The sequence below is a fragment of the Choloepus didactylus genome, chromosome 3 (assembly GCF_015220235.1).
Source record: "Choloepus didactylus isolate mChoDid1 chromosome 3, mChoDid1.pri, whole genome shotgun sequence".
NCBI lineage: Eukaryota > Metazoa > Chordata > Mammalia > Pilosa > Megalonychidae > Choloepus > Choloepus didactylus.
This window is the reverse complement of record NC_051309.1, coordinates 190,566,239-190,590,429: the sequence shown is the minus strand read 5'-3', so window position 1 is coordinate 190,590,429 and position 24,191 is coordinate 190,566,239. Positions and strand designations below refer to the sequence as shown.

Here is a 24,191-nt window from a genome sequence, read left to right as displayed (position 1 = left end):
CCTATGCAGAGATGTATTGATTTAAATGCTCAGAAAGAAGCAACCAGTTTCCTACTTTAAAATTCCTTGTTTCCCATTCTAAAAGTGATATTACATACTCTAGAAACTTGCCTGCATTATTGTTAAAACAACTGTATTCTAATAAATTATTTAAAACATACAAGTGTATTAGGCTTTGTAAGAATTAGTTTCAAGCTGTACTCACATTCAGATAAATGAATAAATAAATAATAAATAAGCACATAAGTTAAAGTAATGGTATTAGTTTCCTGTAGCTGCTGTAACAAATTACCACCAACTTGGTGGTGTAAAACAACAAAAATTTATTCTCTCTCTGTTCTGGCAGCCAAAGGTTAAATACTGAGATCTAGTCAGTGCAGTGTTTCCCTAGATACTCTTCCTTGCCTCTTCCAGCTTCAGGTGGCTGCCAGCATTCCTTGGTTTGGGGCTGTATCACGCCAATCTCTGTCACAACCTTCCCATCACCTTCTCCTCTTCCATCTGTCTCTTTCAAAATTCCCTCTGCCTCTCTCTTATAAGGATATATGTGATTATATTTATCCAGGATAACCTCTCTACTTAAGATCCTTAACTTAATAACATTTTTGGTCATATAATGTAATACTCACCTTTTTGGCCATATAATGAAATATTCATAGGTTTCAGGAATTAGAAAGTGAACATCATTTTTGGTGGGCCATTTTCTTAATCTATCACAAGTAACCAAGGCTGTTTGTTGCTCTTGCAACAACTGATGTGCGTAAAAACGTTTTGTAAGAATGAAAATGTTAGAAACTTTTAGAGCTACAGGGACCAACTAAGCATGCCCAAATATTTCTTTCTGGAGGCACCTATCCTTTACTTTTTTCTGTGAGAAGAATCCAGGTGAGCATAAGCAACAGTGTGAAACATTAAATACTTGGGAGAACAGAAAAGAAAATCATCTCTCCAGGTTGGAAGGAGGGACTAGACCTACCCCCCTCCACCCCCCCCACTCTCGTAATACATACATGCACATGCACAGTATTTTACTGATTTTAATTCAATGTACAAGTTATGTTAATGAAAATACTATGTCTCCTAGTAAACTCTTGAGAAAATAGGAAAACTGGATATATTAGACATAAATATATATTAGATATAAATAAATAACATAGCGTATAAACTGAAAATAATACAGTATGATTATACAGACAGATCAGTGGAATAGAACAGAAATAGACACAACTAGATATAGAAATCTTTTAGATAATAGACATAGTTCTCAAATCAATGGTACAAATATGGCCTTTTTAATAAATAATATTTGGACAACTGGCTAACCATTAGGAAAGATATAATTAGATTTATTCCTCACACAAAACAAAGAAAAAATAGCAAATTGATCAGAGATCTAACAGTAGTAAAATGAAACTATACACATGCTAGAAGAAACCATGGGTGAGTTCCTCTATAATCTCGGTGTTATAAGGCTTATAACTAAAACTAATATCCTAAATATAATAAAATGAAACTTTGATTACTTTGACCACATACAAGATTTTTTTTTGAGTTTCATGAAAAAACACTATATACAAAGTCAAAAACAAATGGAAAACTAGGGAAAAATATTTGCAACACATATTATGGATAAAAAGATCATATCCCCAACATACAAAGACCTTTTAAAAATGGAGGGGGAGAGGGACCAAAAATCTTGTAGACAAATAGGCAAAAAACATGAATCTACAATTCACTAAAAAATATCTAAATATGGCCCATAATCATGTAAAAAGTTGTTCAATTTCAATCGTACTAAGATAAATAGAACCATAATAGGATATCATATTTCGTCCATCAGATTAGCAATATAATTCAAAAGCCTAACAAGGCACTCTGTTAATGAGGATGTGGGGAAACAGGGATTCTCATATATTGCAGGTCGGAATGCAAATTGGTAGCCCTTACAGAGAGGAATTTGGCAATATCTAACCAAACCACATATGCCTTTACTTTTGACTCGTTAATCTCCCTTCTATGAATTTACTCTGAAGATATTCCTTTGACTGTTTGAAACACATATGCACAAGGTTATTCACTGCAGTATTATCTGTGATGGCAAAATATTGGTAACCATCTAAATGTCCAAAACATAAGAGATTGAGTGCACAATCGATGGTCCATATATCCAAATGCAATTCTATGCAACTATTAAAAAGAATGAGGAAGATCTCGATGAACTAATATGGAGTGATTTCCAGGGGATGTTATTAACTGAAAAAAGTAAAGTGCAAAAGACCATATGTTGTGCGCTACCTCTTATATGAGAAAGAAGGGAAAATAGGAATGTATGTATAGTTGCCTTTACATAAAGAAACAGGAAAGATAATCCAGAAAACAGTGACATTGGCTACTTACAAGAAGTTGGAGGACCTGAATGGAAGGTATAGAAGAGGTCCTGACACTTCTCTGGGTGTATCTTTTTTAGTATATTTAACTTTGCAAGTATTTTCTATATATGCAAAAACTGAAATGATGTCAGTATGGTTGGGAAGGGGACCTAAAACTGAAATAAAGTTAAATAAATGGGCTCAATTTCATTTCAAATTAATACCACAATGAAGGAGAGAAAAAAGTCCCTAATCCAAGTAATTTAGAAACAGTATTTCATAATACGCTCTCTGGCTTGGGTGGAGTGGGAAGAATTGTAAACATTCCAAACTCTTTTGAAGTAGATAAAATTTTGGAACGGTATAGATGAGCAATTCTGAAACAATTTTAGATTTGTTGGGCCATTGAACCAAAGAGAAATTTATTAATGTTTTTGGGACTCAGCATTCTCACTGAGGACGAAGGACATACAAATATGGAATGGGGGAAGGCAATAATGAAGCCTATGGGGATGGAATGGGTTTGGAGGTATTACTGTGAACTCAAGACATCTACAAAATTCATGTGTATGTGATATGCAGATATGTGTGCATGTGTATGTACATATGTATGTAAATGCATTTATATAATTGTGTGTATGGATATGTGCATGTATATGTACATATGTTTTCTACCTCAGTATACTGAAAAGACCAAGAGGCAAAGACACTGTGGTAGCAATGAGCACCAAGGTTTCTCAAAATTAGTCATGGCTAATTCTGATGTTAGAGGAGGTATGGACAAGATAAGACTGGAACACCTTGCATTGTGAGAAATAAGGTATACTTTTAAAAATGATGAGCATATGTCACAAGGACATATGACCCAGTTTGAATTGGCCCCCATTGGCCAAGTCTAGAAAAATTTGGGCATCAAATAATTAAATATAATAATGACTTTAAAACCTTTAGAAAAATACTGGCCATAATTAGTCGATATCACCAGTTTAATAAATAGACACAAACAAACATACAAATAAATAAATAAATACCGGAGAAGGGCAAGATGTTGCTTACATCAGAATACCATAAATGTGGAAGCAGTACTGGAGTTAGAAAATCTGCATTTTGCAAACATGATAGGAAGATTGGATGAGGCAAGTATCATTGATGAACTCTTTAAAAGTAGAGGGAAATTTTGAAAAGGAGCAGGATATTTGCATGATCTTAAAGTATCTTCCCATGGATTGCTTATTACTTGCAAGGGGTAAATAGTGATTCTATGGTAGAGAAATCAAACATCATCTTGGATACATGATCTAAATTAACATCGCTACCAAGGGGGAGATGGACATCATGTGCTCAGAATCTGATACCCTTAAAGGCATGCAATGTCATGTATATAGTGTTCTTGCCAAGAATATGTAACTTTGATCAATCATGAGGAAACATCATACACATTCAAAGTGAAGAACATTCTATTTAAGAAGGGAAGGATGGGATTGTATTCCTCAACACTGTTGTCTTAGTTTGCCAGCACAATGGGTTGGCTTAACAACAGGAATTTACTGTCTCATGATTTTAGAGGCTAGAAGCCCAATCAAGGTATTGTCAGGGTTCGCTTTCAAGGTATTGGCAGAATTTGCTTGTAGTTTCCAACAATCTTCCGTCACATGGCTCTCTCTTTCTTCTCGTGTCTGCTCCTCTGGTTCCCACTGACTTCTGGCTTCCATTTCCATGTCCAATTTCCTTTTCGTATAAGGACTTCAACAGTAGTGGATTAAGGCCCACTCTGGTTCGATCTGATCTCATCTAAATAGGATCTTCAAAGATCCTGTTTACAAATGGAGTCACACCCTCAGGAACGTAGATTAAGACTTGTGCCTGTCTTTTGTGTGGTATGTGATTCAGTCATCAAGAATTCCAGTTTCATAAGTACAGAGAAGGCTATGAAAGTGTTTCAGATAAAGGACCTGGAAAATAAATGCAATACCTGCCCCTAGTCTGGACCTCATATTAAAGGGGAAAAATTCCATAAAGTTCATTATTGGGTCAATTAAAAAATTGGAACACAAATGGTAGATTTGACACAAGTATCATAATCAATATTATATTCAGTGAGGTTGATAACTGTACTGTAGAAAATTTCTTTATATTCATATAAAATTATCCAAAGAGAGAGAAATGCAGGAAAAAGATAAAACAAATGAGGTAAAATTTTGTACAATAGATAAAGGGTGTACAGTTATTCTTTGAAATTATTTCCAAATAAAAATTAAAATACCAAAAAATTTTACGTCATTTTCACCTAAAAACTTTTTGGAGAAGACCATAAAATTAATTTCTCCAAAGTGTTCATGATGTCGAATTAGGTCTGTAAGTTGAAATGCTCAGATTCTTTCACGTGCAGGGCAGGCTTATACAGTTCACATCATCTGTTTCAATGCTTTTGACAAACAGTGTTGTACAACTGCTCTGGTGCATTAAATGTTAGCAAGCTCTTCTCTCTCTTTTATTCAAGAATTTAACTTATGCTATCACATACGTTAAAAAAATATTATAGCATCCAGATTCTCTAGATCTTCATCAGCATTACTGAGTTTTCTGTTCCCTCATTTTCCCCTTTCTATAACATCAACAAGATCTCTCCATCATTTAATGCTTCCATAACCACTCCACTCATATTCTAATTAACGAAAAGAGTAAAATTCAGCTTTGACAATGAGAAATAGCAATCTTTTTATGAATGTGTATCAGAATTACAAAAATGGAACTTCAGCTACTACATGTAACTCTCAACATACCATGGCCCCTTTTTTGACTTCATTAAAATTTTTACTACCTGAAGATTTGTTCTTTTTCCTCCACCACTACTGACAGCCTCCTCCAGGCTTTACATACATCTTTTGCCTTATTGGTGAAAGGGTATATGTGCAAGTGTGTGTGTTTGTTATGGGTTGGAGTAGGGAATTTGAAACCTTAAATTGAATGCTTCCATATGAACTTGGAATTTATAAATCTGTTTTTTCCATATATGATATAAAACTGTGCTTATATCTCTAAGAGGACCTTACAGAGGTCCAGGAATTTAGTAGAAATGGTCATTTCCTTTGCTGTTTCTAATGATGATCTGTGACTGATTCAGACTATGACTCCTTTGCCCTGCTGTATCTTGAGCTGGAAGAATTATTTATGTCCACTCTTTACAAAACTGGTACATTTAGATACAGTAATATGTTTCTTTGTGTTTCTCTTTATATCAGGATTTCATTAATATAAGCTCTTTTCCTTTTTTCATTTAGTAAATATCATTGAGGTTTCTGAGTGTATAAAGCATTTGTTTCATTAAATTCATGTGAATTTTTAAGGAAAGGAAGGACTTTGGAGCAATAATTAATTTTAGAGATTAAAATAGATTAATAATTTATTTTACACTAAAACTAGAAAAATCACCCAAAAATCTTTCTTTGTCTAATTTATTTCCCATATAGCCTGTTTATAGTTTTCTTTATTTCTAGTCCCATGACTTAAGATTGTTTCACTTATTATTACCTCCTGTCATTTGTACTTTAGTGTTCCCATACAAGTCCTTTCTAGGGAAATAATTTCCTACTTAAGATGCCTGTATGTTAGGCCATCAAGTTCTCTTTGCCTTCCTTGCTCATGTGTGAACAGATAGAAAAGTGAGAGGAAATCTGTTTATCCAAAAGGGAGAGATTTCAAAACCTTCCAAAAATAGTAGTAGAACATATTGCTGCATTTCAGACCAAATATATGCTGCAGATGACATAAATGTTAATTATCCAGTGAGAATAGAATTCTTGTCATAGAAAAATATCTCTTTTCTTCCCACATTATAGAATTTTTAATTTGCAAGGCATTGTTATTTAAAAAAAAATAACAACAAATGCTGCCATTAGAGCTATTAGACAAATGCATGTGACAGGTTTTAAGTAGGAAGGAAATTATGGGATACGTATTTAAATAGATATGCAAAATTCAAACCTAAGTTTTTTTTAAGAAAATTGCAGTTAAGAATGAAGAAGCTTTTTGTCCTCTATTTTATTTATTTTATATTTATTATTCCAGTAAGAAATTGTAAATGACACAGTGACATTTTCATTAATAACTTTGATATTGAGGGTTAAGTGTACTGATGAAAAACTTATGAGAATATGATTGAAGCTCTTTCTGAAATGAAGGTGTCAGAGCTGGGATGAAATAGAGCTAGCATGCTCATGCGTAATAAATCCTTATAAAAGCTAAAGAGACTTCTGTCCTCTTTGGCCCCTTTGTGGTTACTCATTAAGCATATGTTTATATAATCATTACTTCCATTTTTTCATTCCACAAATATTTTTTGATAACTGTAAGGCACTGTTCTGGGTATAGAATGTAGCAATTATTGAATGAAACTGTAAAAATCCTTGCCTTCATGAAACTTGCATTTTGGTAGCGATGTCAATAATTAAAAGGAAATCCTGCCAAGTAAAATTACCAAATATCTCAATCCTGCAGGAAATTAGAAAGGTTTGGTTCAAAGGAAGCTTGGTGGGTTTATTGAAAGTCTTATAAATGGTCATACCCACGAAGTCACCCACAGTCTCAAACAGTAGTTAGCATCACTATTTATGTAATTAAATATTGGTGGTATATTAGCTTTTAGGTTAGAATTTCATGCCTCTTTCACAAGACATTTATATAGTTTTACATACATTACTAATATTAGAGATGATATACTTCTTAGATTAAGTAAATGTTGTATAGCATTGAGTTGGTCTTACCTCCACATAATCATCTGCGTTTCACTGGCATTTTTACAACTCTGGCTACATTGAATGTAAAATGTACTAAAGTAGTACACTGGATTTGGCAACATGTAATAAACAATGAATACTAATGGAGTACTCTTTAACTGCAGGCCATATCTATGATCATGAATATTCCTATGGTTTTAAAAAACATTATTTGGAATTTAAGTATAGAATTAGTATTTTCAATATATGGAAATGCAAATGGAATCTTAATTCATAAATGGACTAATTGTTCTTTCCTGTTATTATCCACATTGAATACTTGTTTCCTAGTTATAGAGCTGTGGAAAAACAATTCTATCTATCTATTTGTCTATCTATCTATCTATGTGTGTATCATCTATCTATCTATCATCTATGACTCTGTGTGTTCCCATTTTTAGTGTAATTTCCAGATACCTTTTTATTTTAGCTACATAGAATTACTTTTTTAACTATTTGGCACTCAATTGTGAGAAATAAAAGATTACTTTCCTATTCTTCTATGGAATTACACTGTAAGTTGTCTCAGGGCCATTTCCACATAATATCCATGGCTTAATTGCCAAAATTTTAATTTATCTATAAAACAATAGTTTTCATTATTGATATAATGAACAGCAAATATTAGTAATGTTTGTGGAGCAAGTTGTTATACGACGTGTCTTGGGAACAGCCTCAGGCACAACAGAAACTTGCAGCAAATGACCACTTTATTACTTACACAGCCCAAAGAGTCCAGAAGAGCAGGGGAAGAGATCCATCACGGCAGGTCTCCCGGGGAGGCCAACTGTTGTTGGTGGATGGCTCTGCACACCCCACTTAGCTTCGAAGAGGAGAGAGAAATTTGTGCTGCCCAAGGGTGGTTTACTTATAAAACCCCAGGAGGAGGGGCCTGGCCACGGAGAGTTTTCACCCTGATAATCAGCTGGGGCTGCTTGTTTCCCATTTCCAGGTTTATGGCTCGGTCAGGCCTTTTCATTAGACCTAACGTCTCCCCTGGGCTGTAGAATGGAAACATACTGGTACATCTGCACACAGGTAAAAAGGAGGTGGGGATAGGCGAGAGCCAAGAGATGGCCATTATCCCCAGCAATGTTTTATAGTAACATGAAATAAAACACACTTACAATTGGCTTTCTATAATGATGAAAATTATGGGGTCTATATCATTTTTTGTAAAATTAATACATCATTAACCATAAAACGTTCTTCCCCTTTTACTATGAGTTTTTAAAACTCAGTATTCTGTACATAAATCTTTTTATTTGCTGTTTGGTCATAATTAAAGACATTGTATGATGATTTTCTACCCTACTTATAAAATGAATATAAGACAACTCCTTTAAAAGTGTAATTCTCTCCTTACCTGAGACTACATTACCGTGAACCCAGGAAAATGGAGACTAGAAGGGAAAAGAAGTTTATCAACATGAAAAGCCTAAATCCCTTATTAACAAAATATTGGAAGTGACAGGGCAAAATTTACATATCAACATCTAGCATATAAAGCAAAAGTGTTTTTAAATTCAACCTCTGCTGTGAACATAAATATTCTACAGCTTTCATTCCAAAGGAACCATGAGCACATAAAAATCAATTTCCTCAGACAAGCAATGAAGAGTTATTGAAATAAATCACTTTGTCTTTTCTCCACCAGGATCGACATCTTTAAGTATGTGATCTATGGTATCGCAGCTGCATTCTTTGTGTATGGCATTTTGCTGATGGTGGAAGGTTTCTTCACAACTGGCGCCATCAAAGATCTCTATGGGGATTTCAAAATCACTACTTGCGGCAGATGTGTGAGCGCCTGGGTATGTTATTTCTCTATGTTCAGTGTTTAATTTGGATTTATTTCAGTAGCACATAGGATTTTGCATTCATCTGCCATGAATTAAAATATTTTTACATGGTAATGTTCCCTTCTATAATGGCTATCTTAAACCAGGATGATATTATTTTGTAAGTTAAAATTATTCCTTGTGAAAATTCAGTTTTGATTTCTCAAATCATGCAACACAGCTAGTTTTGTTTCTGAGGTAGAAAAACTGTCAATTGAATTGTGATTAATTTTTTTCCAAAGAGCTTTGAGGTTCCCATACAATATTTAGAATAACAGAAAAATCCGTTTGCAATTTATAGGCAATACATGTATCTCTCCCCCTCACTCCTTACATATGGGTTTCTTTGCATTTTACTGTAAAGTTGGGGGCAATTATATACGTAATTCCTGTTTTCTATTGCTATAAGGTAAGAAATGTATTAATCTAAGTTTTAAATCTTTATTGATATGATATTTAACAGTAAATCAAACTTGAAGTCACACTCAGAGTTAATGCAATGCAGACAATGCATTTATATCTATTAAAGCAAGAGAGTGGTGATAATTAAGATTAACCTGGTTGAAAATATTTTTGCATTTTCTTCAGAAATTTTTCTTATGATGAAAGGTTGGCGATTCCATCTTTGATTGACACTGTTTTTCTTTTTTTCCCTTATGTAATATAAGGTATGTTCAATTATAGCAATTAAATGAGAGTAAGTAAGCTGTCTATATTAAAGGATGATATAAAATATTTAAATTTACAGAAAAGTTTAAAAACACCTATTAATTACCAGTATTTGTTTTACCAGCTTGTATCTAGCTCTATTATGCTTCTCAGTGTCAGTAATGATAATAATCTGATAAAATAGCTTATCCTTTTTGCATGTATTTCTGCCTGTCTTAAGAATAATTTCTTATAAAACTCATTTACCTGCATTTTGAGACAATGCTCATTGTAGTAAAGGGGTGAAATACATGAGTGTGAGCAAAACTAGAATCTCAATAATGGGACTGAGGAGATTCAAACTGGGCCGTCACCTAAGAAGCTCAGTAATATCAAATCACTGGTCTAGAGGAAGATAAATATGCAAAGAAATTGGATAAATTTAAATACATAATATGAATATTCGGTTGAACAGCTCTCTGTGAAGCATAAGCTGTTTCTCTAGTAAAAGGGCAAGCTGTCTTTTAGATTTACTTATACTCTGCCATTACAGTATAATGAATTCATTCAATGACAAGATTTTTCATATAATTGAGTCAGCATCATTGTAATGCCACTTGGGTGCCTTAGCAAGTCACTTAACTTTTCTGGGTCACAGTTTACTCATTTGCAAAATGAAGGCATTAGATCATCTCTAAAGCTAAATCCAGCTCAAAGAGCCCATAGTCTTAAAGCATTAGTGAAATGATAGAGATGAAGTTCTCCAAGCACATTTTTACCATTGGGGGTAACTGCTTGCCAGGAATAGTGCATTCAATTATGTTGTTTCATTCAGAATTGTAAAATTACTTAATGGGGATTGTATGTGGAAGTAAAAAAAATAATCATACAGGAAAATGCATATCTATGTAAAATTATCATCTATCTGCCTGACATTCAAGCATCTTAAAGAGCTCAAATAAGAAGAATTTTTAAAGCAAAAATATGAGCCACATTTTTTTTTCTATAATAGTAACAATTGTGTCACCAGTCCCACCCAACACACCAGAAGGGTGGCAGCAGCTGCGTGGGCTCCTCCAGAGGCGATACAGCAGACAGTCAGCCCACCAAGATGACCACCCACTCCTTTAGCACCCCCTCTGCCACCTGGAAAAGGAGCAGAGCTGAAGCAGAAGCAGAAGCTGAGTTAACATGCATTTTTCAGAAGCAGCAATGCAGTGCCTGAGGCCTCTGAGACATGCTCAATTATCCCAACACTGCCTGCAAGAAGGGGACTAGCTCCACAGCTGGAGAAGTAAATAGTGGTAGTTGCAGACAGCACTGCAGAACCTACTCCCCCATCTCCACTTGCACCTGCTTGCTTATCATACAGGGCTGTGGCTCCATGGAATCAGAAGGAAAAATAAAGTTTCCTCTCTCACTCTGCCCTGCCTCTTACCTCTCTTTTTTTTTCATATTTCCATTCTGTTACTTATTTTTTTAATCTTTCAGTTTTTATGGTTTATAAGTTGTACCAGTTTGTATGTATCATGTCCCCCAGAAAAAGCCATGTTGTTTGATGCACTCTTGTGGGAGCAGACATATTAGTGTTGATTAAGTTGGAACCTTTGGATTAGGTTGTTTCCATGGGGATGTGACCCACCCAACTGTAGATGATAACTCTGATGAGATAATTTTCATGGAGGTGTGGCCCTGCCCATTCAGTGTGGGCCTTGATTAGTTTATTAGAGCCCTATATAAGAGCTCAGACAGAAGGAGCTGGCAGCTGCAGGCTAGAGAGGAACATCCTGGGAGAAAGCCATTTTGAAATCAGAACTTTGGAGCAGACGCCAGCCACGTGCCTTCCCAGCTAACAGAGGTTTTCCAGACGCCATTGGCCATCCTCCAGTGAAGGTACCCGAGTGTTGATACCTTACTTTGGATACTTTATGGACCTAAGACTGTAACTGTGTAACCAAATAAACCCCCTTTTATAAAAATCAATTCATTTCTGGTGTTTTGCATTCTGGCAGCATTAGCAAACCGGAGCACATGTCTACCTCATGGTCTATGATTTCACCTTTAGCCTGTCTTTCCTTAGCTTTAACAATGTTCTTTTGAAGTTATATTCAGTACATTTCTATTTGGAGTACTGAATTATATTAAAGGATGGTATTTATTTTTTTCAATAGCCATTTTATATGAAAAGCTTCAAGAATTAGTACAAAAATATTCTACCCGTATTTCTCTATGATGCATAAAATGTAATAAATTTACTAATTGAACCTATCTCATCAAAAATGCAATTAATTTTTAAAGCATATTGTATCACTGAATACAGGGAGCTAATCAATACTCTCTTTACTTAATTAATGCTCTTGAAAGCATAACTTAATTTTTATTAGTGTTTCCTCTCATGCAGTATCAAGACCAATTCAAGCTCATTTCAAAATTTTAATGTGCTCTCCTCAAAATCCAGAATGTGATATATATAAAATAGAGAGGTACAATATTAACCTTCTGGAATTAAGTCATCATTAACTGCTTTATAAAAAGCATCATATGAAAAGAAGTTATAAAATTATTTTAGGTAACAAAATTTATTTATGTTAAATATAAAATGGCACCCAATATAATATAAGTCAGCCCATGTTATTGAATACATTAAAAAGAAACATGTTAGGTTTAATAAATATAGAAATATTTATTTCCTTTGATTATGTTTCCTCATTGTTTTTTATATGTCTTTATTGTAGAATGTAACATATATACATAAAAGTGATAACTTTCCAAGTGCAATTTACCAAGTAGTTAGCAAATTTCAAAGAATATTATAGGTTACAATTCCACAGTTTCAATTATTTCCTTATTATGAAATATAACATATATATACAAAAGGGTAATATCTTTCAAAGTATGATTTAACTAGTAGATACATAGGAAATTTCCAAAGTTATTATGAGTTATAGTACCATAGTTTCAGTCATTTCCTTATTGTGAAATCTAACATATATACAAAAAGATATAGCTTTCAACTTACAATTTAACAAGTAGCTATAGAACAAATTTCAAAGGATGCTATGGATTACGGTTTTACCATTTCAGTTCTTTCCTTCTAGCTATTCTAATACCCTAGCAATAAAGGAAAAGAAAATTTTACAAAGATTCAGTATTATAATCCTTTGTTAAATTCCATCTTGTCTGTTGCTACCCCTTCCTCTAGTTTAATCACTTTAACGATCTTCAGGGATGTCTAGGCAGTGACCACCCTAAGCTGTTCATGTTGAAAAGGGTTGTCAACTTTATGAGCAAAAGGGACATATCTAGTTGATGTTCTTGAAGAGGCTATTGCCTCTGGGTTTCAGGACTTAGCTGGCATATGGGCGCTCTGAAGAATTTAAGTTTCTGACGAATAAACTTAGTGAACTTTAGAGTATGGTATTCCTGTTAATTATAGTCCCTAGTACACAATCTGTAGATTTTTCCTATGTACCTTCTGTTGTCAATTCTCTATGCCAGTGTCATATCTTAGAAGTATATCATACAAGCACCTATCTATATTTGTGGTGCCGATCTGTGGGAAACATTTTTTAAACAACCCCTTTCATTCCTATTTGCCTTCAATAGAGCTCTGATACTTATAATCCCATTAACAAGCAATTGTCACCCCATCCATTACCACACCTTTGAATTCACCATCATTAACATATCTGAACATGTAAGACTATCATTCACCCTCACTAACTACTGTCTGTCACTGGGTCCCCAATATTATATTATAAGACGTTGATTTTACATTGTTTAGATAGTTCATTACAAGTGGTAATGTACAATATCTCTCCTTTTACATCTGAGTTATTTCACTCAGAATTATATCTTCAAGTTTCATCCATGTTGCTTCTTACTGCTGCATAGTATTCCATCATATATATATACACCACATTTTATTTATCCGCTCATCTGTTGAAGGACACTTGGGTTGTTTCCATCTCTTGGCAATTGTGAGCAGTGCTGCTATGAACATCAGTGTACAACTGTATGTACTCATTAAATTTTAAGCCATAAAATCCCCACATTTATCCTTTTGCAACTGGGGAGGCATTTAATGTCATGTCTTGAAATCTTGGGATGTTTATTACACTCATAACTAATTTTTCTTATTTCTAAGAATTTCCTATTGCTATTATGACATCATTGTGGATCCCAGAATTTATTTATACCATGACAGTAGATTTTTAAGTCCAACACTTTTGTAGTAATAGGTTTCTTAAATTTACTACTCTCTGAAAATTAATACATTCAGTTTCCATAAATCTAACTGCTCTGAGAGCCAAATAAAGCAATGAAAACTTCTCAGAGTCTGGCTTATATCAACAATGATATGCCAGACACAATTTTTTAAACAATCATATTAAGTAGTTAGTATCATCACTTCAGTTTACAGATAAAGAAACATATTCTATTTGTTTGTTTTTCAATACCTTTCCTGTTAGTTAGCCTCAGGTGTTCATAGATTTTGGCCACAGTATAATAGACTTTGTTCTGTAAGACACTCTGTATAATTACCACTAGATCTATATTGTATGTCATAAATCTCAACTCCCTTTCATAGTCTAAATTGTGTCTTAATACCAATAATATTTCCAGTAATAATAAGAAGGTAATGTTTGTTAAATGCTTACTGTGTGCCAGTTGCTGAGCTATTCACTCTAGCAAAATATTAGGGTGTTTAATCCTCCAAACAACTATGTGAAGTAGATACAAGTATTATCTTCATTTCATAGATGAGGAACCTGCTACCTAGAGATGATGATGATGTGTCCATGGTCAGATGATGGATGGGTGGTAAAGCCAGATTTGAATTCAAACATCTGGCACAGAATCCATGCCCCCAACCTCAGGATCAGACTTTCCTAGATTGTTTTACAGTTTATATAGGCTAATTTAATAGGATAGTTATCTGTTTATTAAGGTCCTTTGTAAATCATCAGTCACCTTCTGTTTTACATCTTGGTGAGATTCTTCATCGTTAACTGGAAAGCTCCTTACTTGCAGAGATGTCCTTATTTTAACTTTTGCTTTCATTCACTTAGGCAAATTATCTTTTTGCAGTACAATGAAGCATTGTATATAACATGGATGAATTCAGTAGTCTGAGATGATTTTCTATTTTGATGATGGTCTGTAAGGAGTCTTAAGGTAACTTTGCAAATGAAGCTGTGATCAAGAAACTGCATATCTACCCTGTCCCTAAAATTCAGTCTCTTTTTGAAATTAAATTTTAAAAGAGTAACACTTTTGAACCAAGACTGTGCCAAAACGGAATTCTGGTCTAGGATACACCAAATCTAAGATGGGAATGGGAACAACATTTTTCAGAGATTGTAACATTGAGTTTAACACTGGTTACTCAACAGGAAAAAAACAAAGGCACAAACAAAAATCAGGGAATGTAAACTACTTTAGGCATAGTGATAATACCTAAAAATAAGGTTTGAAAAAGTATTGCATTGTGGGAAAGGGTTTTTTTTTTTTTTTTTTTTTTTTTTTGCCTCCAGTATCTGAAGTAGATCTCAAACAGCTTCAGAACTAAACTGTAAATACCAAGACAATAGCCCAAGCTCAGTATAGCTAATGAGATTTATTGGCTATGCTGCTAAAAACGTTATCAGAAGAAATAAAACAAAAGGTCTTATTTTTTTTCAGATTTCCAGTATAAAAGTTGACGAAAATTTTCTGTTAGCTTCATAAAATGACATTCACAAAATGGGAAAATCTGTTCTAAAATGTATAGCTTCTACTGTTAGCTTTTTAAATACAAAAGACATGCATACATCAGCCAAAAATCCAAGAAGATTTAAAAAAAAAATTCAAATCATGCTGATGCCTCTCAGATCCCCATAAATTGTGATAGGGTTTCAGTCCAACTATAAAAAACAAAACTTCAAAGCACAATATTTGTTTTGTTTTGTGTGAGTTTGTTTTTGTTGTTCTGATTCCTCAAGTCATGATATATTGTTCACAAAAGTAATAATTCTACCAAAGAATTTTTTAAATTTTTATATCTTCAGTGGGATTTTAATTCTTATTAGATTTATCTACATATCAGATTATCATAGGATATAATTCCATATCATTTTTTATTCCCTATATTTTCAAAATATTAAAGTACCTTTTAAAATAAACTTTTTATTTTAAAATGGTTTTAGATTTACAGAAAAATGAAGGCTATTCAGTTTCCACATACCCCAAACACAATTTCCTCTATTATTAACATCTTACATTAGGATGGTACATTTGGTACAATTAATGAACCAACACTGATACATTATTATTAACTAATGTCCATACTTTATTTAGGTTTCCTTAGTTTTTTACCAAAAGTCCTTTTCTGTTCCATGATCCCATCCAAAACGTCACATTGTATTTAGTCGTCTCTCTGTAGGCTACTCTGAAGTGTGGTAGTTTCTCACTCTTGCCTTGTGTTTGATGACCTTGACAGGTTTGAAACATTCTGGTCAGGTATGTTGTAGAATGTCTCCCAATGGGATTTACCTGACATACTGATCAGGTATTTTGTGGAATGTCCCCCAAGTGGGATTTTTCTCATGTTTTTCTCATAATTAGATTAGGGTTATGGGTTTAAGGATGAACACAATAGAAGTAAACTGTCATTCTCATCACATCATATCAAGGGCAACTAAAATACTCTTATTGAAAAAGAAAAACAAAATATGTGAAATAAAATGTTTTTTGCTCCATATTTTCCTAAACAAAATACTCTATTTAAAGTAATCATGTTAAAATATATATTTTATCATAAATAACTTGTACATAGCAGGATAATACTGCATAGACCTCTAATTTCTTTTCTTTTCTTTTGAAATAAATTCAAAGTTATAGGAACAATGCAAAAACAATACTAACCCCATACAAAGAATTCCATCATACCCTGACCCCCCTCCCCCGATAGCTCAATCCACCAACCTTAACATGCTGTCACATCGCTATTTCTTTCCCTCCCTCCCTCCCTCCCTATCATCCATCATCTATTGCTCTGTCTTCTGAACATATGAGAGCTAGCTGCACACATCCTTGAACATACACTATAATTCATGTATACACTTCCCATGAACAAGAACATTCTTTTATGCAATCCCATTAAGCACAGCTAAGAAGTACAAGAGATTCAACAGTGATACAAAGCTTACATTCTATATTTCCTTTACCTTATGTCTGAACTGTGTCCCTTTGAGCCACCTGTCCTCTCTCCTCCAATCCCATCCAAGTTCATCCTTGGCATTCAATCGTCATCTATTTAGACTGTCTTTTTTTTTTTTTTTTTTTTTTTTAAGTTGTGGGAACATATATACAGCCTAAATCTTCCCATTCCACCCCCTCCTTAGCCTTCCATTAGTGGGATTAATCACCTTTAGAATGTTGTAATGCTCTTTCCCACCATCCATTACTAGAAATTTCCCTTCACCTCAAACAGCAACTCTACCCTCATTTCTTAACTCCCCATTGCCCCTTCCCCCATTTCTCTTAACCCAAACTCTACATTTCATCTCTATGGTTATATTCTCTGATAATTTTTTTGTGTTTGCTGTGGGGATTAAAATTAACCTCTTAAATCCCTATCAGTCTTGTTTTTCTTTGATACCACCTTCACTTCAATAGGACACATAAATTATATTCCTATACTCTTCCATTCCCCTACCTTTATACAGTTGACTAAAATTACATATTTTACATTGAGTTCAAAACCACTGATTTGTCATTAGAGTTTGTGTAATTTATATCATGTAGGAAGTATATAGTGGAGTTACAGTTCAAAAATTATTGACTTCTATTTGTATTCCATTGTGATTGGAGAATATGCTTTGAATATATTCATTTTTTTTTTTTTTTTTTTTTTTTTAATTTCTTGAGGCTTGTTTTATGTCCCAGCTTATGGTCCCTTCTGGAGAAAGATCCGTGATCACTAGAGAAAAATGAGTGTCCTGGTGCTTTGGGATGTAAGGTACTATATATTTCTGTTAAAATTCTCTATATCTCTTCTTCCTTTCTGTTGTTTCTCTGTTGGTAGGGTTCCCTTTAGAATCTGAAGCAGGGCAGGTCTTTTATTGTCAAAGTCTCTCAGGATTTGTTTGTCTGTGAAAAATTTAAGCTCTCCCTCGAATTTGAAGGAGAGGTTTGCTGGATAAAGTATTCTTGGTTGGAAATTTTTCTCTCTCAGAATTTTAAATATGTCATGCCACTGCCTTCTCACCTCCATGGTGGCCACTGAGTAGTCACAACTTAGTCTTACGTTGTTTCCTTTGTATGTGGTGAATTGCTTTTCTCTTGCTGCTTTCAGAACTTGCTCCTTCTCTTCAGTATTTGAGAGTCTGATCAGAATATGCCTCAGAGTGGGTTTATTTGGATTTATTCTATTTGGAGTTTGCTGGGCATTTATGCTTTGTGTATTTATATTGTGTAGAATGTTGGGGAAGTTTTCCCCACAATTTCTTTGAATACTGTTTCTAGACCTTTACCCTTCTCTTCCCCTTCTGGGACACCAATGAGTCTTAAGTTTGGACGTTTTATTTTATCTATAGTATCCCTGAGATCCAGTTCGATTTTTTCAATTTTTTTCTCCATTCTTTCCTTTGTTCTTTCATTTTCTGCTCTGTAGACTTCTAGGACACTGAGACGTTGTTCAGCTTCCTCTAGTCTTGTATCGTGAATATCCAGTCTTTTTAATTTGGCCAACAGTTTCTTTTATTTCCATAAGATCGTCTATTTTTTAATTTACTCTTGCAATGTCTTTTTTTTTTTTTCCTTTTTTTTTTTGTCCATGCAAAAAGAAAGTTTTATTCTCCTCTTTTCTACAGGTCTTTATAGCATACAAGGTAGCTTCCTACGTGACTGTCCACAGGTATTTCAGGGAGGGTTACATTCTCTCCAAAGCCATGAGATGTATTTATATATCTTTAGTCTCAAGGGACAATTTCTTTGGGAGCTAGACAGGAAACAGCAGGGGCAGGGGGCAGGAGGCAGGAGACAGGAGCACGAAAGGAGCCCAGCAAGAGCTCAGAGATTATTCCCTCATCTAAATTGCTGTCTGCCTTCAGACGTGCAAGGCTTTTGGCCTTTCCGTAGCTCCAGTGTCCACCTTCAGACATCTGTAGCTTTGGGGAGACCCTGCTCTATAGTTTTTTAAGCCAGGGGGCCTTCCGTGTCTCCACATCTCCCCCCTTTTTATTATGATTACAATTTGTGTAGTGACATAAAGCTTATTCATAGGGATATATGGGGGTTTCAGGAACAAGTGCCACGTCTTCTTAGGCTGGTCCATCTGTGCTGGAGTCAGCTTTGAGAGGTATCCTCTTTGTACAGTTGTTACAGCATCATTGGTCCTCTGGGAAGCAGGATGGTGGGCTTCAGGGTTCCATCGGGCTGTTTTGTGACAGATAACCTTTTAAAAATAACAAATCATAATTATTAGTATTGTATTGTTGTTTGATGCTCTGCACATTAGGAACCAAAAGAAGTTAGGAGTTTTTAATTTTTATAACATTGTCTAAATATTTTTTCTGCAATTTATAACATACTGCATGGATTTAATCATTTTTAGTAGTTTATTTATTTATTTTTCTAAGGTGGTAGAACAAGTTCTTTGTAACTGTTAGGAATAAAAAGATATTCTTTAGGATTTGACCTTGATAAAGTAAAATGTTAAAAAGTTACTAGGTTTAAAACAGTATATATATACTTTTCATTTAGTTAAAGTTAAGGAAAAGACTTAGCTCTTTTAAAAGTGAGAAGACATTTTTAAACAACCAGGGACATGATAAACTTAACATACATTGAGTGCAAGAAGTTATTTTGATAAAAGAGATTTTTTGCATCCTATACTGATTACTTAGAAAAACACTTTTACAACCTTTTATCAAGAGATAACACCTTAATAATTTAAGGAAACCTTTTTTCTTAATAAAAACAACAGGAGACCGTAAGATGAGGAGCTTGCAGTACGGTGAGGAATGTTTTATATTTTGTGAATTATTAGGCACATACCCACAACATTGAATATTAATTACTGCTTTGAGTGGTGGTTAAAATATTTAATGCTATTTTGTTTTATAAAACCACTTTTTTTTTCTTTAAGTTGTGAGGTTTTATTGTTAAGCAGTGTTATTACTAGTTTTTACCATTTTTTAACTTTGACCACAGAAATAATTGTTTTCACAAACTTTCTACAGCTTTCTGTACCTATCTTTCAACCTTGACTACAGAAATAAATTTTTCACTTTCTACAAACCTTCTACAACTTTCTGCATCCATCTAAGCTTTATCCTACATTCCTATCCTTCCAGGCTTTATTTTACATTCCTAAACAGTCAGTCATTTAGGACAAAGCTACTTGCCTTTTTCCCTTAATTAGAAAAACATTCTTTATACCTTCTATACAACATGCTATTACCACCAAAATTAAACTTGTTAGAATGATGCTAAATATTTAAAACAAAACATTCTTTATAGAGAGAGGGAGTCAAAGTTCTCATTATCAGATTTTTTAGTAGCGATATTATTTTATGACACTGGTTTGACAGTTTACACTTTTGCTGATTTTTAAATTGTATTAGTTACTTTTGATGTTCTTTCAGCAATTTTAGGTTTTGTATGGACCCTTTTGACTAGGTCTTTTTGACTTCTTAATTTAAAAACTGATAGGCTAGCACATTTACATTATTATTTCTTTTATTTTAATTGCTTTGGAAGTCTTGATATTAAAGCAGAGGTGGAAGTTCTGTATATATTTTTTAAACTGTAACTGTTCTTTTAACTTACAGATTCCTTTGTCTTTTTTGAGACAGATCGCTATAGCTAGCCATGCCATGCATAAAGTCCAGCTGGCTGCAGCTATAGCTCATTAACAATTTTAATGACACTTTTTAAATTTAGGCTAATTATGAAGAATAGTTTTTAAGGACGATGTAACTGGCACGTTTTGAGAGTTTCCCATGGCTGAACAACAGCAACATAGGACGGAACATAGGAGTAGGAGCTGTTTCAATGTTACTGGTTTTTCACACAAATGCAAACTGTGCAAACTGCACAAAATTTAAAAGAACTATAAATCTGGGGTTACGGTAGTGGGGCACTTAAACCCACTGAGTTTGCATGCATGACTCTTGGATTAACTTAATTAGCTTTACTACATAATAGACTAATTGAAATAAAAGAAAGCAAAGTGAAGACAGTAAACAAATGATTACACACTTACCCAGCACAGGGAAAGTTTGATTGTAAAGCTACCTTAACTCAGACGTGTTTGGTGTTTCTATGTGGCAGGCACTTTCATCTGGACTTCCAAGTCCCGGTGCTGTAGGAAAAATTTCTGGGCAACTGGTTAAGCATAATGAGGCAAACAAAATTTCTGGCTAATGCTGCCTTGTGAAGACAGCGTTGCAAAACTGGTGCAGCACTTTTAGGGAGGGAAGGCAGCGGTGGTGGCAGTGGCTGTGGCGCCAGCAGCGGCCGTGAAGGCGGCGGTAAAGGAGAGAGGGGAAGGAGTGAGGCTATGGTCATTTCCCCGCCACCTTTATCAGCTGGCGGTATGGGGACCGAGGGCTTGGGAGGCGGGAGAACTTTATCGCAGGGAGCAGTGGTCTCTTTCTCAGGTACCTTAGTTTCTGAAACCTCAGGTTTGGCAATATGAAGAGGGGCTAGGGCAGTGCAAGTAAGAGCCCATGTAGTAAATGTTTTAGAGGAAACTTTTTGTCCTTGCTTAAAGTGGCACTTTAAATTTCGTCCAGTGCACTCCTGCACATCTAAGTCTAATGTGCCTTTCTCAGGAAACAAAGGGTTATTTTGAACAACATCATACAGTGCAGAGTACAAATTATCTTCTGAAACAGAAGCTTCACTAGCCTGCAGCAGCCGCAAAATTAACACATACCGGCGCTGGTGAACACGGAGAGACTGACCCATTTCGTTGAGTGGCTGAAAACTTCTGCAATGTCTTCTTTATGCTCTTCTAGGGTCTTCTTTATGTTGCTTATATCCTGGGCCATGGTCTTCTTGATGTCCTTTAAATCCTTTGCCATGTTTTCGTTCCTCGATTGTATTTCTGTGATTAATTCTGTGAGGAACTTTGTTTCTTCTGATAACTTGATTTGTGTGTTTGGAGTTGGATTCTCCATATCGTCTGGTTTTATCATATGCATTGAGATTTTCTGTTGTTTTTGGCCTCTTGGCATTTGCTCTGCTCAACAGGGTTCTTTCAATTTGTAAAAAAAAAAAACCTATCTAATTTTTCAGAAACACAGTTTGGTGGCGTACACTTTCTCTAACTAACCAGCAGATGGTGTCTGTCACCTATCTCTCAAGTCAGTTCTCCACCTTGTCCCCGCAGTGAGTGGGGAAATGATTCTTGTGGGGTCCAGCCGGAGAACTCAGCCTGGGTGTGTTGCTGGAGCCGTCCGCCCTGAATGTGGGGCATGTGTATGGGTGGCCAGGGAGGAAGGACAGCCTCAGTATCCAAATCCCGCTGGTTCCTGGAGATTCAAGGCCGCCGCAAGAGTCCAAGCCTTCATTTCATTTCAGCCCCAGCCCCTCTCTCTTACTGTCCCACAAACCACCGGACTTGGCGTAGTGTCCCTGGGATCTCCGAGCAGGTCCCCCCGCCCAGCTGCGATCCTCTAGGACCTCTGCCGAGGGAATGCCGTGCTACATCACCAGTGCACACCATCCCTCAAAGGATGCCCTGGGCCACCGGGCTGAGCCGGCTCACTTTTAGCCTGATGCAAAAATGGCCGAACGGGGCATCTCCACACCCCTCTCCTCGCACAGTTCCTCCTTCCCAGCTCCGGGACAACTGGCAGGGCTCTGGGCTGTGGGCACGGCCCCGGGCAGGAGTTTATCCAGCCCTCCCAGGAGCGAGCTGCTAGCTGCGGGGTTTCATTTGGCTTCTGGCTCTTCCCTCTGTTCCCCCGGCCCCAGGGATATCTGCAGTGGGCTATCTTCCAGGCCAGACACCAAGAGGCTGGCCCAGCCCCCTCTTGCTGTGTTTTACTGCGTGGTTCCCACGATCGCACCTGCAGCCGCTCTTGGGTTTTTCCCCCTTTTTTTTAATTAAAAGAGCCTATTGGTCTCCAGATGCCAAACCGTGGTTTCCCCAGATCGCCGCACAGCTGTGGGACTTCCAGGCAGCTTACTCACTTGTTTCAGAATGCAGACTCCCAGTTTCACCAAGTACACAGCCCCTGGAAGCTAGCAGATCTCGTCCAGCTGGCACATCGCTGTAACTGGTATTCTGGGTCACTCTCTAGTCCTTATCTAGTGTTTTCCATGGAGGTGTTCCTTAGCCCTGTCTCACCTAGCCACCATCTTGGTTTCTCTAATTTCTTTTTATAGAATATTCAAAACCTCCCATATCTGATTTAATTAGTATAAAATTCAATCTGCATTTTTGCTGCCCACTGAAAATTTCTGGGGAAAATTTCCATTATTTATGAATTTCAAATTTCTACTTTAAAAATTATCCTAAATTTAGTTTAAATAAAGTCATCTGAGGGAATGTGTTTTTCAGTCAGACATTGCATTAAGGCTAGAAATTCATACTAATGATAGCAAATGTCCTCAAATTTATAGATTTTATGAATCCCAATTTAACATCCTGAGCACACTCTCTCATCTTAATTGCTGCTAAATGTAACTTTGATTTTATATGTTTAGATGACACTTTGCAACTAGAAATACAACTTTGAAAATTGGCTCAATTGGGCTTAAAAACTCCTTTTAAGGTGCCAAATATTTCCATAATGTGATATTTATTATTTAGGTAGGCCACTAATTTGGGGATGAAATAATAATGATGGATTACGAACTGATCTTTTAAAACACTCATTTAATGTACACCTTTATTTTCTAAGCAGTAACTTTATGCTCACCTTGCTGGGGAATCTCTCCATTCAAAAAACATTTATTCTTAAATTCTCCTTTAGAAAATAAGCAAGAGCTGTATACTTTCTGACTTTGCCTTTAAATCAACATTATATGAAACATCATGTTTCACAGCATTTTTAAAACTGTCAGTTTCTTTGTCTCATTACCTCATTTTGAGATTAACTATTACTATATTTTATGCATTAAAATTGCTTCATGGTGAAAATTAAATGTTCACTGCAGAATCACTAAACCTTGCATATTTATATTGGGGTCACTGGGTAAAAGAACATTTTTCAGATATTTGTGATATAATTCATAGTAAAATACTACTTACTGAAAAGAAGTTTCCCCTGTAATAGGGTTTACTGCAGGAAAATGTATTATACTAAGCCAGTGATACAATTTTTTTTTTTTTTTTTTTTTATAATTTGGCATTTATTTGAATTCTGTTTTCAACTGAAAAGGTAAAATCTCTTTGACTCAGTTTTCTCAGAACCTGTTACAAACTCTAGGACATGCAAGATTGAAGTGCCATGCTAAGCCCCGGTGATGCAAATAGGAGCAAAACAGTGGCATGCTCCTGGAGAGCCCCCAGTCTAATCAGAATACTCAGGACACTATACATAAATACATGCATTCTA

General features: G+C 35.3%; 1 protein-coding gene across 2 annotated transcripts in view; it reads left to right on the top strand.

Moving 5' to 3' along the window:
- GPM6A (glycoprotein M6A) overlaps positions 1–24,191 on the top strand; it is a 393,567-nt gene that overhangs the window by 337,733 nt on the left and 31,643 nt on the right. For both annotated transcript variants that reach the window (XM_037831042.1, XM_037831041.1), the window contains exon 3: positions 8,802–8,958. In XM_037831042.1, coding sequence (XP_037686970.1) covers positions 8,802–8,958 — 157 coding nt within the window. The remainder of the gene's footprint in view (positions 1–8,801; positions 8,959–24,191) is intronic.